We start from the raw sequence: 19,403 nt of genomic DNA on the forward strand, positions 1-19,403 counted from the left end.
CCGTAAAGCAGATTACAGCGGTGACGTCACCGCTGTGCTTTCCGGCCGGCGCTCACAGTCAGTGCAGGAAAGCACAGCGCCGCGGGGACAGACACCGGAATGTAAGTATGTAGTGTTTGTTTTTTTTTACATTAGCACTGGTAACCAGGGTAAACATCGGGTTACTAAGCGCGGCCCTGCGCTTAGTAACCTGATGTTTACCCTGGTTACCCGGGGACCGGCATCGTTGGTCGCTGGAGAGCTGTCTGTGTGAGCGACCACACAGCGACGAAACAGCGACGCTGCAGCAATCGGCATCGTTGTCTAGATCGCTGCAGCGTCGCTACATGTGACGGTACCTTAAGACCTGGTCAATGACCTGAAGACAGCTTTTGGCCAACAACCTTCTTTCCACAGTAAAGAGCATTGAAGACGGGTCGTGGCTGAATCTTCCAGCATTTCAAGGTCCTGCAGTGGCCTAGCCAGCCGCCAAACCCGAACCCAATGGTAAATCTTTGGAGGGAGCTGAAACTCAATGCTGCCAAGTGACAGCCCAGAAACCTGAAAAGATCTGGAGAAGATCTATATGAAAAATTGGGCTGAAACCCCTGCTGCAGTGTGTGCATATTATATATACATATACAAACACATATACACACAGCCACACATACAAACACACAGTTTTATTTTTTTTGTTTGTTAAAAATTAAAAAAAACAGCACCACCACGAGTCCGAATTAACATGAAAACACGCAGAGTATTGGTGCTTAAATTTTCATCAATTCCATTACTTCTTGTAGTATATACTCAGAACTAAAACAAACGTAGGCGAAAGAATAAAAAAGAAAAAAAACGAAAAAAATGGACTTCGAGGTACAAAAAAGAAAAAAAAAATTATTTTAATAGTACTTCAGTAAGCCATCAAGGGGTTAACGCCAAATGAAACCACACAGCGCAAGGTTCTGATCCGTCCTGTACTCACAGCCACAGTTCCTGCTAGTAAATGTACGTCCCGCTTGTCAGTAATGCTGAAAGTACAGATTTTTTTTTTTTTTTTTTGACGTTTCAATAAGTGGAACACAGCATTTCAAATCCATCCAACTTTACTGAAACAATTATTGAAATTCCTACCTTGAGGCCATGTATGTTCCGCTTCCCGGGAGGCTTGCAGGCTGCAACAGTAATAGACTAAATTGTAGATCACATCGGGGCCATTTACAATCCCCCCACCCCCCCTTCTTCCTTTGAAATGAATCGTTTAAAAAGAAATGAGAGTGACACCAAAATTAGCAGCGAGGAATGATTGAAGAGAGGCTCTCCGAGCAGAGAAAGAAGTCCCAGAAGACTGGATCCTTTCTGTGAAATCACACACCCTCCTGACACCGTCTCATCTAAATTCTAATTTCTGCTTAAAAACACATAATAAAAAGAAAAAAATACACACACACACACACACACACACACACAGAGTAAGCTAAAACGGATTGTGTGCTGCCCCTAATTCCACATACTGGAGCAGGTGCGGTGATACTGGGAATTCCTTGCAGAAGGACTATTCATATTAATATCCAGGATGCTCTCCACGTGCTGCCTGTCAGCGCAGGGCGTCTTATTAAATGCTCCTAATATCCATCTCTGAAAGGGGCAGCCTGGGCTCATCTCAGGCCACAGACAGGAGCTCTGCATATTACAGTCATATCGGAATGGTGACACGCAGGCGGGATGCAGTTATAAATAAGAGTGACCCCTAGACTGAAACTGCTCAGTGAATATATGAAACCTTGGATTAATCTAAATACGCCGGCGTATGAAAAAAATAAAAAATAAAAAGAGCATTTCCATTATAAAAAAAAGGGTAAAAGTAATAAAAAGTAAATCTAAACCTTTTAGTCTCATCTGTCAATTTTTTTAAAAATTAATCTTAAGGGCCAAATCATCAAGAAAGTTTTTGGGAGTATTCTGGAGTAAAACTGCTTGACATGTCTCTAAAAAATTTTGTGCAACACAGTTGTGCAAAAATGTTGCTACTTTTAGCATTTTTATGCCAATCCCAGGCAGCGCCAAATTTTTTTTTTAAATGTGCCCGGTGCTCAGGAGGGATAGAATTAAGCAGACCTGACAAATTCATCACTATTCACACCACAAAAATGGCATAAATTATAACAAATGTATGCTAGTTTATTGTAGTGGCACACAATGATCAAAAGATGCAGCAAACTCAGGAAGGAGGGGCATGACTATGAATATGACAACCTAATTTTTTTTTTTTTTAAGAATGGTGATCAAAAGACCAATCTTAATGAATCAGGGCTAAAGCGTTTGGACATGTTGGGTGACAACAAACTTATAAACCCCCAAGCTACCACAGGAGTATCCACCTTTCCTATACTGATGAATGGCAAGGTATACAATGACACAATTCATCAGGGTATAAGGCAAACATCCTAAGCCCCCGAATCCTTCAGAAATGGCTCACGTATTAGTAACAACAAATGACTGTGGTACAGTGGTAAACAGGGGCCTTTGATTAAAGTTCTCAAAATTTCTTTGAAAGTAAATATGCAACAAAATATGTAATATATTACTAAAGAGGATTTTCCAACAGTATGAGCAGGTTAGGCTACTTTCACACTAGCGTTAACTGCATTCCGTCACAATGCGTCGTTTTGCCAAAAAAACGCATCCTGCAAAAGTGTTTGCAGGATGCGTTTTTTTTACCATTGATTAACATTAAGCGACGCATTGTGACGGATTGCCACACGTCGCACCCGTTGTGCGACGGATGCGTCGTGCAGTGGCGGACCGTCGGGAGAAAAAAACGTTGCTTGCAACGTTTTTTGCTCCGTCGTAAACGTCTTTTCCGACCGCGCATGAGCGGCCGGAACTCCGCCCCCACCTCCCCGCACCTCACAATGGGGCAGCGGATGCGCTGGAAAAATGCATGCGCTGCCCCCGTTGTGCGGCGGAGACAACGCTAGCGTCGGGAACGTCGGCCCGACGCACAGCGACGGGCCGAGCCCGACGCTAGTGTGAAAGTAGCCTTAAACTTTCCACCTGGACTGGTGGCTGCAGAGCTGAGTAAAACATTTTAAAAGGTATATATATATATATATATATATATATATATATATATATATATATATATATATATATATATATATATATATATATATATATATATATATATATATATATATATGTGTGTATGTATGTATGTATGTGTGTATGTATGTATGTATGTATGTATGTATGTATGTATGTATGTATGTATGTATGTATGTATGTATGTATGTATGTATGTATGTATGTATGTATGTATGTATGTACAGTGGGGCAAAAAAGTATTTAGTCATTCAGCAATAGTGCAAGTTCCACCACTTAAAAAGATGAGAGGCATCTGTAATTTACATCATAGGTAGACCTCAACTATGGGAGACAAACTGAGAAAAAAAAATCCAGAAAATCACATTGTCTGTTTTTTTATCATTTTATTTGCATATTATGGTGGAAAATAAGTATTTGGTCAGAAACAAACAATCAAGATTTCTGGCTCTCACAGACCTGTAACTTCTTCTTTAAGAGTCTCCTCTTTCCTCCACTCATTACCTGTAGTAATGGCACCTGTTTAAACTTGTTATCAGTATAAAAAGACACCTGTGCACACCCTCAAACAGTCTGACTCCAAACTCCACTATGGTGAAGACCAAAGAGCTGTCAAAGGACACCAGAAACAAAATTGTAGCCCTGCACCAGGCTGGGAAGACTGAATCTGCAATAGCCAACCAGCTTGGAGTGAAGAAATCAACAGTGGGAGCAATAATTAGAAAATGGAAGACATTCAAGACCACTGATAATCTCCCTCGATCTGGGGCTCCACGCAAAATCCCACCCCGTGGGGTCAGAATGATCACAAGAACGGTGAGCAAAAATCCCAGAACCACGCGGGGGGGACCTAGTGAATGAACTGCAGAGAGCTGGGACCAATGTAACAAGGCCTACCATAAGTAACACACTACGCCACCATGGACTCAGATCCTGCAGTGCCAGATGTGTCCCACTGCTTAAGCCAGTACATGTCCGGGCCCATCTGAAGTTTGCTAGAGAGCATTTGGATGATCCAGAGGAGTTTTGGGAGAATGTCCTATGGTCTGATGAAACCAAACTGGAACTGTTTGGTAGAAACACAACTTGTCGTGTTTGGAGGAAAAAGAATACTGAGTTGCATCCATCAAACACCATACCTACTGTAAAGAATGGTGGTGGAAACATCATGCTTTGGGGCTGTTTCTCTGCAAAGGGGCCAGGACGACTGATCCGGGTACATGAAAGAATGAATGGGGCCATGTATCGTGAGATTTTGAGTGCAAACCTCCTTCCATCAGCAAGGGCATTGCAGATGAAACGTGGCTGGGTCTTTGAACATGACAATGATCCAAAGCACACCGCCAGGGCAACGAAGGAGTGGCTTCGTAAGAAGCATTTCAAGGTCCTGGAGTGGCCTAGCCAGTCTCCAGATCTCAACCCTATAGAAAACCTTTGGAGGGAGTTGAAAGTCCGTGTTGCCAAGCGAAAAGCCAAAAACATCACTGCTCTAGAGGAGATCTGCATGGAGGAATGGGCCAACATACCAACAACAGTGTGTGGCAACCTTGTGAAGACTTACAGAAAACGTTTGACCTCTGTCATTGCCAACAAAGGAAATATTACAAAGCATTGAGATGAAATTTTGTTTCTGACCAAATACTTATTTTCCACCATAATATGCAAATAAAATGATAAAAAAACAGACAATGTGATTTTCTGGATTTTTTTTTCTCAGTTTGTCTCCCATAGTTGAGGTTTACCTATGATGTAAATTACAGACACCTCTCATCTTTTTAAGTGGTGGAACTTGCACTATTGCTGACTGACTAAATACTTTTTTGCCCCACTGTATGTATGTATGTATGTATGTATGTGTATATATTTATATATATATATATTTTTTTTTTTTTTCCCCTCCGGCGCAGAAATATTAGAGAGAAAATTTTATGTTAGATTTTATGAGAAGCTCAACTGGATGTTACCGGAGGTTTTTCTCTGGGGGTGTGTACTTCTTCCCTGTAAAAGGTTGACCATTCATGAGCAAGAGGGTTAGGCAGGGGAGGGGAAACATGCTCCAGAAGATCAGTAAAACATGCCTTCTTCTAGGAATGCAAGTCCATTATTTTTACAGCTATTGTGCAGTATAAAGCTTAGCTTTCATGGCAGTCAGCATGGAGGGTTGGGGGGGGGGGACTACAGAGCTGAGTGTAATTTGCAGCTGCAGCTCTCCTCTCACAGCTCTGTCCCTTCCTATAAACTGATGCTGTTGCAAGAGAAGATCGGGAGTGTTTGTAATCACACTGCTATATTATCTCCCCCCCCACACACACCGACTGCCGTGATATAAAAGCTGGAGGTGTTTGTAATCAAACTGCTATATTCTTTTCCCCCCACATTGTCTGTCATGATACAAAAGCTGGAGGTGTTTGTAATGATACTCAGTTCTGCAGTATTTATTTTCCCCACACACTGACTGACCAGTTGAAAAAATGAACATGTTTGTATTCACACTTAGCATTGCAGAGATCAAGGCTGAGACCAGGGCTGTGTGTCATTACATGTGTCACATGAGAAACACTGCTCAAAGTCTCTCTATGGGTGTGTTGTTCTTTCATCCTGCATGATGCCTCCTATTTAAAGGGAACCGGTCACCCCCCCAGGCGAGCCACCTTGTGCAGCACTAATGCTGCGTTTGGACAAGGTGGCTCTTTTAGTTATGCTCCTTGCATACGCTGAAATATACACTTATAAAATGTGCCCCCTCATACTGTGAAATCGCTAGGGAGGCGGGACTTTGTTTCCTAATCAGACGCAGCACAGCCGTCACTCATACCCCCTTGGCGCCGGGCGCCGCCTCCTCAGCGTTGTTTGAATCTGTCCCGGAGCCTGCGCTGTTATGTTATCCCTTGGGCATGCGCAGTTAGCGCTGCCCGTCTTCTGACATCATTTAATGTCAGGCTGACTGCGCCTGTGCGGCCGCGCTGCCCGAGATCCCACCCCGCAGTGTTTTCTGATTTATTCTTACTGCGGGGATGGGATTCATGGGCATGCGCAGTGCATATCTTCACCTCTCACTCATCTCCCTCCGCCTTCTTCAGACTGTGTGGCGTCAGCTGATCCCTAATCACATGCCACGGCGATTAGGGATCAGCTGACGCCACACAGTCTGAAGAAGGCGGAGGGAGATGAGTGAGAGGCGAAGATATGCACTGCGCATGCCCATGAATCCAAGCCCCGCAGTATGAATAAATCAGAAAACACTGCAGTATTTCGGGCAGCGCGGCCGCACAGGCGCAGTCAGCCTGACATCAAATGATGTCAGAAGACGGGCGGCGCTAACTGCGCATGCCCAAGGGATAAGATAACAGCGCAGGCTCCGGGACAGATTCAAACAACGCTGAGGAGGCGGCGCCCGGCACCAAGGGGGTATGAATGAAGGCTGTGCTGCGCCTGATTAGGAAACAAAGTCCCGCCTCCCTGGCGATTTCACGGTATGAGGGGGCACATTTTATAAGTGTTTATTTCAGCGTGTGCAAGGAGCATAACTAAAAGAGCCACCTTGTCCAAACGCAGCATTAGTGCTGCACAAGGTGGCTCTTTTAGTTACAAAAGCCTGGGGGGGGGGGGTGACAGGTTCCCTTTAAGATTGGATAACATCATGCAGGGGACAAGCTGCACGCCCCAGAGAAGAATCACCACAATTACCAAGTTGGGGTGATCATAAATAATAACCTAAACTTTACAAACCAATATCTCCGCAAAAGAGATGAGAAATTGAAAAACAAAAACTACATTTTATATGGCTCTGAGACCACAATTCCATGATGTGGCTAGTGTAACACGCTCAAACTGATGAAAGATCCTCTTAAATTAACTGAACAATATTTATAATGTATCATATTCAGTCATTTTATTATTTTTACAAGTGATGCCAGGGAAAAGAAAGATTAGACATGTTGAATTTCAGCTCAGGGCAAACAGAACCTGCAACTGAGGATTCTAATGGAGGTGTGAACCTAACTATAAAAGTACCTGAACAAAGAGCAAAATTAAATTTTTAAAGTTTCATAGAAGTGGCAAGAAAAAAGGGGTTACCGTATATTCCGTGCAGGAAACACAATAAGAACTGGGCATTTTCCTTGCAAAATTTAATAAGTAAGAGCAACAGTAGCAAAAAAATAAAAATAAATAAACTGCGTGGTCATTTTATTCCGAAGATTAATTGTGGTCACAAGGCATCAGGAAGTGGCAGCATGTCCTGGTATGTACAATTGCTTCATCTGGTAGGAAACGCCTATAAGGATATAAATATTCTCTCTCCATCAATATAATTACTTAAACCGTGACCTATAGTCAAAATAGGAAATAGTTAATCTCCCCTTTAATTCTGAAAATAACACTCCAAAGCACAAAATTTACTGCATTGCTATCCATCTGGGCTTAGATGTTTCCTGGAAGCCGACCAGCTTTAGTCTATGGGCCTCCTGGTAATAACACAAAGTAAGAATATATATTATTGATTTTTGGACCCTTTGGGACAGATCATAAAGTCTAGACACTACATCTTTGCAAAAAGGCTTTACAAAACCTTTACAAATTTCCATTTTTTTGCACACGCTGTAAAACACATAAAAAAGTACAACTAATTTGGCCAACATTTAGATGCAATTAGATTTTAGTTAAGGACCTAAAATTGGTTTATAGTTCGGACAATAAATTTTTCTCAGAAAGGCCGTACAATGAAAAGCAGATCAGAGACAGAATAAGGACCAGGAACAGGCATATCGCCTTTTAAAGGGGTTTTCTCATCTTCTTAAAAGGGTACAATTGAAAAGGGTTTGTAAAATTGAGCAAATTTGTAATTTACCTGGTGTTAAAAATCCACTCCGTTCTTAATGATGGAGGGATTTTTATTCCATAATTAACTCCTCGCTGCAAAGATCACATAAGCAAGGAGTGCAGCACTTGCAAGCTTTTTGCTTTAGTGCTTCCAAGTGCTGCCCTGATGCTGCAGAGGCAAAGATGCCTCTGCTTGCAGGATATCAGAACTGTCAATATTCAGGTGTGCACTCCCAGGATGCAGGAGGTCAGGAGGCAGGGGTGTGACACGCTCCCACTACTGTACACAGAGGATGGAAAAAAAACTAACTCAAAAATTCTCTAACAGGGTATCTATTAATTAGGTTTTCCAGACTAGATATTTAAGGGGATTATTTACCATATATTTTTATCTACAGTGGGGCAAAAAAGTATTTAGTCAGTCAGCAATAGTGCAAGTTCCACCACTTAAAAAGATGAGAGGCGTCTGTAATTTACATCATAGGTAGACCTCAACTATGGGAGACAAACTGAGAAAAAAAAATCCAGAAAATCACATTGTCTGTTTTTTTAACATTTTATTTGCATATTATGGTGGAAAATAAGTATTTGGTCAGAAACAAACAATCAAGATTTCTGGCTCTCACAGACCTGTAACTTCTTCTTTAAGAGTCTCCTCTTTCCTCCACTCATTACCTGTAGTAATGGCACCTGTTTAAACTTGTTATCAGTATAAAAAGACACCTGTGCACACCCTCAAACAGTCTGACTCCAAACTCCACTATGGTGAAGACCAAAGAGCTGTCAAAGGACACCAGAAACAAAATTGTAGCCCTGCACCAGGCTGGGAAGACTGAATCTGCAATAGCCAACCAGCTTGGAGTGAAGAAATCAACAGTGGGAGCAATAATTAGAAAATGGAAGACATTCAAGACCACTGATAATCTCCCTCGATCTGGGGCTCCACGCAAAATCCCACCCCGTGGGGTCAGAATGATCACAAGAACGGTGAGCAAAAATCCCAGAACCACGCGGGGGGACCTAGTGAATGAACTGCAGAGAGCTGGGACCAATGTAACAAGGCCTACCATAAGTAACACACTACGCCACCATGGACTCAGATCCTGCAGTGCCAGACGTGTCCCACTGCTTAAGCCAGTACATGTCCGGGCCCGTCTGAAGTTTGCTAGAGAGCATTTGGATGATCCAGAGGAGTTTTGGGAGAATGTCCTATGGTCTGATGAAACCAAACTGGAACTGTTTGGTAGAAACACAACTTGTCGTGTTTGGAGGAAAAAGAATACTGAGTTGCATCCATCAAACACCATACCTACTGTAAAGCATGGTGGTGGAAACATCATGCTTTGGGGCTGTTTCTCTGCAAAGGGGCCAGGACGACTGATCCGGGTACATGAAAGAATGAATGGGGCCATGTATCGTGAGATTTTGAGTGCAAACCTCCTTCCATCAGCAAGGGCATTGAAGATGAAACGTGGTTGGGTCTTTCAACATGACAATGATCCAAAGCACACCGCCAGGGCAACGAAGGAGTGGCTTCGTAAGAAGCATTTCAAGGTCCTGGAGTGGCCTAGCCAGTCTCCAGATCTCAACCCTATAGAAAACCTTTGGAGGGAGTTGAAAGTCCGTGTTGCCAAGCGAAAAGCCAAAAACATCACTGCTCTAGAGGAGATCTGCATGGAGGAATGGGCCAACATACCAACAACAGTGTGTGGCAACCTTGTGAAGACTTACAGAAAACGTTTGACCTCTGTCATTGCCAACAAAGGATATATTACAAAGTATTGAGATGAAATTTTGTTTCTGACCAAATACTTATTTTCCACCATAATATGCAAATAAAATGTTAAAAAAACAGACAATGTGATTTTCTGGATTTTTTTTTCTCAGTTTGTCTCCCATAGTTGAGGTCTACCTATGATGTAAATTACAGACGCCTCTCATCTTTTTAAGTGGTGGAACTTGCACTATTGCTGACTGACTAAATACTTTTTTGCCCCACTGTATATATACAGTACAGACCAAAAGTTTGAACACACCCTCTCATTTAAAGATTTTTCTGTATTTTCAGGACAATGAAAATTGTAAATTCACGCTGAAGGCATCAAAACTGTGAATTAACACATGTGGAATTATATACTTAACAAAAAAGTGTGAAACAACTGAAAATGTGTCATATTCTAGGTTCTTCAAAGTAGCCACCTTTTGCTTTGATGACTGATTTGCACACTCTTGGCATTCTCTTGATGAGCTTCAAGGGGTAGTCACCGGAAATGGTTTTCACCTCACAGGTGTGCCCTGTCAGGTTTAATAAGTGGGATTTCTTGCCTTAAAAATGGGGTTGGGACCATCAGTTTTGTTGAGCAGAAGTCTGGTGGATATACAGCTGATAGTCCTTCTGAATAGACTGTTAGAATTTGTATTATGGCAAGAAAAAAGCAGCTAAGTAAAGAAAACGAGTGGCCATCATTACTTTAAGAAATGAAGGTCAGTCAGTCCGAAAAATTGGAAAACTTTGAAAGTGTCCACAAGTGCAGTTGCAAAAACCATCAAGCACTACAAATAAACTGGCTCACATGAGGACCGCCCCAGGAAAGGAAGACCAAGAGTCACCTCTGCTTCTGAGGGTAATTTTATCCGAGTCACCAGCCTCAGAAATTGCAGGTTAACAGCTCAGATTAGAGACCAGGTCAATGCCACACAGAGTTCTAGCAGCAGACTCATCTCTACAACAACTGTTAAGAGGAGACTTTGTGTAGCAGGCCTTCATGGTAAAATAGCTGCTAGGAAACCACTGCTAAGGACAGGCAACAAGCAGAAGAGACTTGTTTGGGCTAAAGAACACAGGAATGGACATTAGACCAGTGGAAATCTGTGCTTTGGTCTGATGAGTCCAAATTTGAGATCTTTGGTTCCAACCACCGTGTCTTTGTGTGACTTAGAAAAGGTGAACGGATGGACTCTACATGCCTGGTTCCCACCGTGAAGCATGGAGGAGGAGGTGTGATGGTGTGGGGGTGCTTTGCTGGTGACACTGTTGGGGATTTATTCAAAATTGAAGGCATACTGAACCAGCATGGCTACCACAGCATCTTGCAGCGGCATGCTATTCCATCCGGTTTGCGTTTAGTTGGACCATCATTTATTTTTCAACAGGACAATGACCCCAAACACACCTTCAGGCTGTGTAAGGGCTATTTGACCAAGAAGGAGAGTGATGGGGTGCTATGCCAGATGACCTGGCCTCCACAGTCACCAGACCTGAACCCAATCGAGATGGTTTGGGGTGAGCTGGACCGCAGTGTGAAGGCAAAAGGGCCAACAAGTGCTAAGCATCTCTGGGAACTCCTTCAAGATTGTTGGAAGACCATTTTGGTGACTACCTCTTGAAGCTCATCAAGAGAATGCCAAGAGTGTGCAAAGCAGTCATCAAAGCAAAAGTTGGCTACTTTGAAGAACCTAGAATATAAGACATATTTTCAGTTGTTTCACACTTTTTTGTTAAGTATATAATTCCACATGTGTTAGTTCATAGTTTTGATGCCTTCAGTGTGAATGTACAATTTTCATAGTCATGAAAATACAGAAAAATCTTTAAATGAGAAGGTGTGTCCAAACTTTTGGTCTGTACTGTATATACAGTATATTTATTAAGTACATCTGTTTCTAGCAAGACTGAGTAAGAACCCTTAGAGTATGTGCACCCAACAGGATTTTCAGGTAGATTCCGTCTGGAATCTGCCTAAAAAAGTGCCCTATAAATTGAAAATAATGCACAGCAATGTCAAAACGACAGTGCTGTGTACTCCTTCGGTCTTCTGTCACTTCTACAGTATAGTGTAAAAGACGCCAGTGGTGAAGTCGCCTCCAGAAAACGACGGCTGACTGGGAAAATCCAGAAGGCTGCCCTGGTGTCAAACATGTGGCATGCGCAAAGCATCCTTAGAAACTGATCAATTGATATAGTATCCCTGCATAAAAAGACAATATAACTAGGCAAAAATGCTTTGCATGAGCCTGGAAAAGCTTGATATTACCCACTCTCTTCACAACCCCATAACCGGCAGTCATACAAAATATCACCCAGATTTATAGCAATTAGATAAATCTAAGCAATAGCGGAGCAGAGTTTTGAGAATCCTGGTGGAGGTGGACAGGGTAGACTTCGCTGATGCTTTCCTACGTATTAGGAGAAAACATTCTTTGACTTGGAGGGTCTAATTCAGAAGCTGGGAGAGGCGCAGGGTTCTGCGGAGTGCAGCTCCGGATTTCCACAACTTGCTGTCTGTCAATACCACATGACAAATAAAGATGATTATTATGAATAGGAACAGGCTCACAGGTCTTGGCTCACACAGCGCAGGCTGCTCCCTTTCCACGTCCCCTGCACGCCACAAATTGTTGTTAAAGTCACTGTCAATTTTGATTGATTGTCTTGAAGTAAAGAATTACATTTTTGCGCCCTGCTCTGTCTCGGTGGAATGCATATTTAACCCCTGCTGTGTCAGCTGAGAGTGCGCAGTGCCCCAGCTATTAACAATCGTCACGCACTCTATAATTACTGCACACATCAATAAGCCTTTGTGCAACGCAGCAAGATGTGAAGTAATGTGTGAGCGCGGGCGGGCCTGCAGCCGGGAACAGGTGCACTGCCCCACACGTTTAGGTGGCAGAATGCGTGATGGTGCTAGTGTAAATGCAAATAAACTTTGTGAATAAACAAAAAGCTCGAGAAGGTCCACGTCCTACCCCAGGAAAAAATGGACTTCCGCCAGACGAGTGGTACAGTAATGGGCAGCAGAGACAGCACACTCACGAGTATTAAGACCACATTTTGGGCATATAATCACAGTATATTGTAACCCATCTTAAAACCTTTCTAAAATGTTGGCAGGGCTCATAGCTTAATTAAAATTTATTCCAGAAAGTGGAGTAATTTATAACAGATACCAGGTAATGGCTGGAGTAACTTTCCGATTCTTGCAATGAATTTGGCGCATCTTACTCCAGTAAACTTTTCTGGAAGACTAAAGTACGAAACATCAGTCTTGATGAATCGGCCCCATAACGCTGATCATTTTCCTTCAGCGTCCAGTAAGGTTTATTTCATTTTACATATAGCCTGTCCTGGAATAGGTGATCTTTACTGGGCATCTGCATCAAAGTTAAAATCTATGGTAGAGGATAGCACAACTATAACCAGTCTATAATAAGGCTGCTTTCACACGTCCATGCTCAGATAGGAATATCCAGCCTGACCGCCGGGTCCCCTGACCTGAGCTAACTGCCTCGCAGGAATACAGTATATAGGAGCCAGCTAGGCATAGATCAGATAATCTGGGGGTCAGACTGGGTATTGTGATCTAAATACGGACCATGAACAGAATTTAGAGTTCCGGTAGAGTTCCGGTACTCCAGGTATAGTTGATTAACACAGGGCTGCTGAAGAACAGGGCTCCCTACCAGCTGCACTACACAGCCGTCCAATTCATCAGGATTACGGATGTTGTACAGATTCGCAAAAAACATTGAAATTGTAATCACATTACCTTGTTCTTGTCCCTTCCCCTACGTCCTCATGTGCCACCCCTTTTCCCTTGCCCCTCACCACCTCCTCCCCTTTTGTGCTATGTCTCGTGTTATATCTTGTTGATATGTTTGAGAAAATTTTCAATAAAAACTATTTGAATTAAATTGTAATCACATTTGTATCAATGGGAGCTGCTTACAGGCAGCACAGCTTCAGAATATGCAGACTATCTAAGGAACTGTAAGGAATAAATATAGCCAAATTTCCTCTCCTAAACAAAACTTCTGAATCCACTTGTCGAATAAGCCTGTATTATAAGAATTCACCATAAACTCCTGCCATGATCAGTTCCTATATTCACGAATACTGGCTTAGATAGAAAGTTATTGTAAAGGTGGAGAAGTCTGGTATAAGCTGCAAATGATGACCACACTAAGTAGGAAAATGTATAACTCCTTCCCTTTAACCTGGTAGTAAAAAAAACAACATTTCTCTGTAAAATAATACACAAGTGAGCGACAACCATGTATTTCACTATAAGGCTAAAATTAAAGCATTGCATTGCATCATCGCAACCAGTGGTTTCCTATAGTGTCGCGTTGCGAGTTGCGACATCCTGCGACTGTGGAACACAGCCACAAACTTTCCAAATGTGTTGAATTTTCTCTTGCAATTTATCAGTCGCAAGTAACTCACTTGCCATTGACTTCTGGGCAAGTTGCAAGCTCTAAAATACACAGCTCTAAAATACACAGGGAGTCGCAGACAAGTTGCAAAGAAGTTTTTGTTGGCGACTTTTCTGAGAACTGCTGGGGTATGCTCCATAACACGCCTGAATAGACACTCGAAAAACGTTATAACGAATAAAAATGGGCATTACAATGTAAAAACGACTGGCTGTTCCTATGTTCAGTCTATTGATCATCTTCAAACGTAAATTGGTTAAAAATAGTGACCTAACCACCCTACAGGTGACTTTCGCTAGGAAGCGGCTCACTAGTTTATATATATACAAGCTAAAAAAAAAAAGCAGCCTGGCGGCAAGGCCACTGCTAAAGGTGACTGAGAAGATGCCAAAGATGACGCTTCAGGAAAAACACTGTTGGAATTTTCTTGAAGCGTCTTCCTGTTGCTACCATCTGAAAGACGCCATGTGCATATACCCTAACAGTTTCCATGAAGGTTAAAACCCTACATTCCTAGACTGGCCAGAAACATTCGAATATTAGGCATTGAACTGGTAGCCATACTGGTAATTAACCAACATTTCCAGACCTTTTTTGCTATCCAGATAAACAATATTTGCAAAAGCAACCTCATAATATTACCTGCCTCAGTCCTAAAAGCCGAGAGTATAACGTCCCCTGGAGAATGCATAGTTTCCTACTCCAAGTCTCCTACAAGAAATGATCTGGAAAAAATGATCTAGATGTTGTTTCAAGGCTGAGTGCATCCGTTTCATTGATGATCTGTCACACTTTGTGATGGCTTTGGACGACTGAATGGCCCTTAAGGCTTCATATATACAGAGAATCGGTTAGTTACTATCCATCATGTGTGATCAGCCAGTAACTTCCAATAATAAAGAGGGCGTCAAGAGGTTAAACCTCATCTTGAATTTGAATTTCTAGCACAAAAGGTGAATAAAGAACATCTCCTCCGCCATAGACACGAACCAGAGGGGGTAGGATGTGCTAAATGTGTAGGTCTGACACATGGTAATGCATAGTATCATTTACTTACACTGTTACAACAAATTCTAAGTACAAAATATTACATGGGTAAATTCTGATACTTGTGTTTTTATTTGTTCATTTTATCTATAGGTCCAAAAAGAGAAGGATAAAGTGTTTCTTATGAATCCAACCTAACTTTAGTTTCAGCAGCTAAATGAAGAAACCCAGAAACTGCAGTGGAGTCAATAAAAGCCTGGGGTCCTACAGATGGGGTATGGGTGAATTAAAAATGCTTTGGGCTAATCGGATATTTTTGCACTAACCTCCAAAGTGTAATGAGGTTAGGAATGAATTCAGACATCTGTGTCTTACAGTCCATACATAGTCTGCAATGCCTGAACCAACCCTCAGGCTGCATATATGCCTATGAGGCTGTTAGTTCAGGTCAGAAGAGCCATGGATGGTTCAGGTCTGTATACAAACTTTATAGGATATCTTATCATTTGTAACCTATCTTAGCGGTGGGTGGGGGGAGCCTTCAAAGGCTATGAATGACAGATCTCACACCTTGAGCCAGCTCAGAGCGGGACAAAGGCTTGCTTGCAATGTAGAGTCATGCTGAAGCAGCCAAAGAACATTCTAGAAAAACATAATACCATAAGGAGTTATGGAGATATTATACATCTTAGCAGTACATTGTGTATATTTCTAGGTCTCCAGAACATGGTGAACGCCATTCAGGGTCTTTATAGCACCCCAGGGAGGGGAGATACATAGAATGGCCAGTAGGAACCAGATAGCAAAGATGTGTTTAGTCTCAATGCGTAGCAGGGACCGGCCAGATCCAATGTCGCCAAAACCGCCGCCCCATAATCGTCCATTAAAAGAGTTATGACTCATCTTAGGCTTTGGAATTTTTAGCTGCTAGAGGCAAGGGGTAGAGATTTAGGTTCAGCCCTAAGGGCAGGAGTGAAGTGACCCAAAGGGAATAAAGGCTAGTGTAAGGCCGTGTGTTCTCTCTCGGTTATGCATGCGCTCTACTTTAAAAGGGGGGTCCCGTCGTGTAACATGCTGTGAAGGACAGGAGCCAGCTGGCAGCCCATGCTCCTTGTGGCCCAGCACACGCATTGTCGAACATCAACCTGGTAATTGACATGATTCCTCTTCTTATACGTTTTGTCCAATCACTATTGTATTTGCAAATCTGACCATTGTATATGTATAACCATCGTGTATATAGTATATTGTGTACTGTGCCCTTCAGGCGATTAAATATATAATTTAACCTTGGGTTGCTTTTATCTCGATCCACGAATCCACATGTCCGTTTCTCGCTGTAACTTTCCATGCTACCAATGCTGTTTTCTGGCCCAATATAATCCCATTAATGGACTGGGCTTATATTTAACAAGGAACTGGGGGCAGTCCTACCAGGCTGGCAGAGTTCTGTTTCACTGGTGCTAGTGAAAGGGGCCTCAGCCTGTCAGGGTTGTGAGAGAGTGTGTTGCCACTAAAGTGACTGTGTGGGTCACATCCTCTCACTCCCCTGGCCTCTCTGGGCCCATATGGACAGGGGGCGTCTGTGTAGAACTACCAAGTTGACTTTACGTGTCTCCAGGGCGTGCGGAATGTCATATTGGAGAAAGTAGGGAGACCGCATTACGTGATCCGTCTGACGAATAGTAATGTCATGAGGGGTGGCAAGGTACTGGTTCATCGCAGACTCCGAAGCCACAGCCTTGAAGACAAGGATGTCTGAAATCAGCCTAAATCTTTATATGAAATACGGCTGGTTCAATCAAAATAGAAAAAAACTATTTGAGAATCTATGATGTGAATAAAACTGAAAATATTTGCAGAGTGAACATAAATGGAGCCATTTTTACATTCTAAACCATAATAAAGTAAGAAAAATAAATAAAATCAATTGACTGAGTATGGCACGTCGCCTGAGTCGAACTTGACATCAGAATTAGGCTTTATCATGACCTTTTGAAAGGCTTGTGCTGTGTCCACTACTTGGACAACTCCTTCTCATATCCCACACTTGGACCTGATAAAATAAAACAAGCTTATACTCCCCTCCCGTGCTGGCACCTTTCCCACGGTGTCGGCACTCGCTCTCCGCGGGGATTCTGTGCTGTTGTTGTGACACGTGTTCTCGGCGCCCAATGAGCGCTTACATCACGGTCTTCACCTTGGTACAAATTGAATAAGAAAAAGACGCCACGGATCAGCTGCGGCCCGGACGTCCTCTTCATGCTCAATCTGTACAAAGGTGGGGACAGTAACACCAGAGGTGATTGGGCACCGGCGTCACGTGTCACAACCAACCACAGCACCACGCCACGGGAACGGCACCAGCACGGGAGTATAGACTATTTTATAGGGGCCAAACATTTATATCAAGAAGGGGCTGTCCTAGAGGACAACCCCTTTAAATGTCAAGGTAAGGATTGCTCCATCATGGTATGTAAAGCTTTAGGTGTCAAGGGCTACATCTGTATCAAAAGCAGATGGGGGGGGGGGGTTAATGCCCTTTAAATTTAAGTGTGAACCTATCCAACAATATTTACCTCTGATTGTCAAATCAATATTAAATATGTCACCAAAAGAATAATGAAAATGCTGATGGATGTGCATGCATATGATGCAAACAGTGGGTCTAGGGAAGGGCAGGTACATTCAGGGGGGGAAAGAGACCACCTACCACGTGGATAGATTTGCAGAGGTTCTATCATAGGGCTGCTGGTCTGCTGCTCAAGGACCATGGTACAGTACTGCAAGGAAAAAAACAAGAATAGTATTAAGAATAGGAGTTCTGCAAACACAATGTGTATTTCAGAGTCATGTAAGAAAACAGTGCATCTGAAACACATAGCAACCAGACCCGCAGTGTCTTTCAAAGACTTAACCTGCACGTTAAGTAGTTAAAAGGAGTGGTCCAAAGTAATTTTCCTATTAAATCCCTATCTATTTAGTTTTCCAATCTAAACTATTTTCTAATATACTTGAAGTAAAATTCCCTACTATTCTCTAACTACATTGTCTGCTTTTACATATTTTTTTTTTCCCCACTTCCTTTTTGATGACACTTTGTTTGAGAATCCAAGTGCATGCCAGGACATTCAAAGTATCATCGGGAGGCAGAGGCTACTGTTACTGTCACAGCCCCTGCCCCCTTCCCGAAACAAAGCATCAACAATGGGTCATTTCAGGGGCTGGGCTATTCCCTGTGCACAACGACAGAGCCCTCTCTATTGCCGGCTTAGATCAGCAGTAACCAGCCAGCAACAGTGTGCGTTGTCAGAATTCTTGGCATGCAGAGAAAGCGTTACCCCCACAAGTGACATCACTGGGTATTCTAACAATGAGCTTTATTGCCAGCTTGTTACTGCTGATTTGAGCCAGAAATAGAGAGTGCGCTGTCATTGTGCACATCACATAACATAGCGGTTCTCATTTCTGCATTCATTTTTAGACACCCCCCCCCCCCCCCCGATATGCAGTTTTCAACCGTCCAGTTCCAGATTTTCTCATTTTGGAGTGTCTCTCCCAGTAATACATGCTGAATGTGAGATCTGTTCGTCTGGCAGAGGATGCAGTAGGTTCTTTACTCCCTCTATATAGTGATATACAGCCTGGGTGATTCACTCCTTCCCAAAACAGACTATTACATATATCTTTTCATCTATAAATATAATTGGTTAAGCTATGTGATTTGCTCTCCCTGAGGACAGATGCTTTCTTTCCTTTCCACACACTGATCTGCCTTGTAGAGCCTTCCCCAACTCTTGGATGGTATCTCAATCACTGAAAGGAGGAGAGTAGAAAGAGCCAACACAAACAGATGCAGTGTACTGTCTGATCTGTTGGAAGTAGCTTGACTGCCAGCTACATACAAGAGTTGCACAGATTCTACAGAAGTAAAAATAGTAATTTTTATATTTTAAATGAAAACCATTAAAACGTTGCTTAATTTTGCATTTCGGAAGCAAATATATAGGTGTGTGTGTGTGTGTGTGTGTGTGTGTGTGTGTGTGTGTGTGTGTGTGTGTGTGTGTATCAAGTCATGCCCACTCAGCATAGCAGGCCACATCTAGCTCCGTGGTGTCTAGAATGGAGGTGCTCCTGTGAGGCATGACATCAAGGGAAAGGGAGGAGCCTCATGGATAGAGATCTGAGGGGGGAAATGAGAAAATGAGAGAAGTGAGGTGCTGCTGCAGTATGAGGCTCTATATAGAGAAGAGCGAGGCGCTGCAGGTGGAGGCTGTGTATAAGGCCACATTCACACGCTC

The 19,403-nt window shown here is 42.7% G+C and overlaps 1 protein-coding gene across 1 annotated transcript in view; it reads right to left on the bottom strand.

The window, feature by feature from the left end:
- Positions 1 to 19,403, bottom strand: part of MAP2K5 (mitogen-activated protein kinase kinase 5) — a 166,073-nt gene that overhangs the window by 124,545 nt on the left and 22,125 nt on the right. Inside the window, exons 4-5 of the mRNA XM_077263250.1 lie at positions 17,816 to 17,885; positions 1,111 to 1,151 (exon numbers count right to left, since the gene is read on the bottom strand). Of these exons, the coding sequence (XP_077119365.1) occupies positions 1,111 to 1,151; positions 17,816 to 17,885 (111 nt within the window). The remainder of the gene's footprint in view (positions 1 to 1,110; positions 1,152 to 17,815; positions 17,886 to 19,403) is intronic.

The sequence above is a fragment of the Ranitomeya variabilis genome, chromosome 5 (genome assembly GCF_051348905.1).
Source record: "Ranitomeya variabilis isolate aRanVar5 chromosome 5, aRanVar5.hap1, whole genome shotgun sequence".
NCBI classification, from domain to species: domain Eukaryota; kingdom Metazoa; phylum Chordata; class Amphibia; order Anura; family Dendrobatidae; genus Ranitomeya; species Ranitomeya variabilis.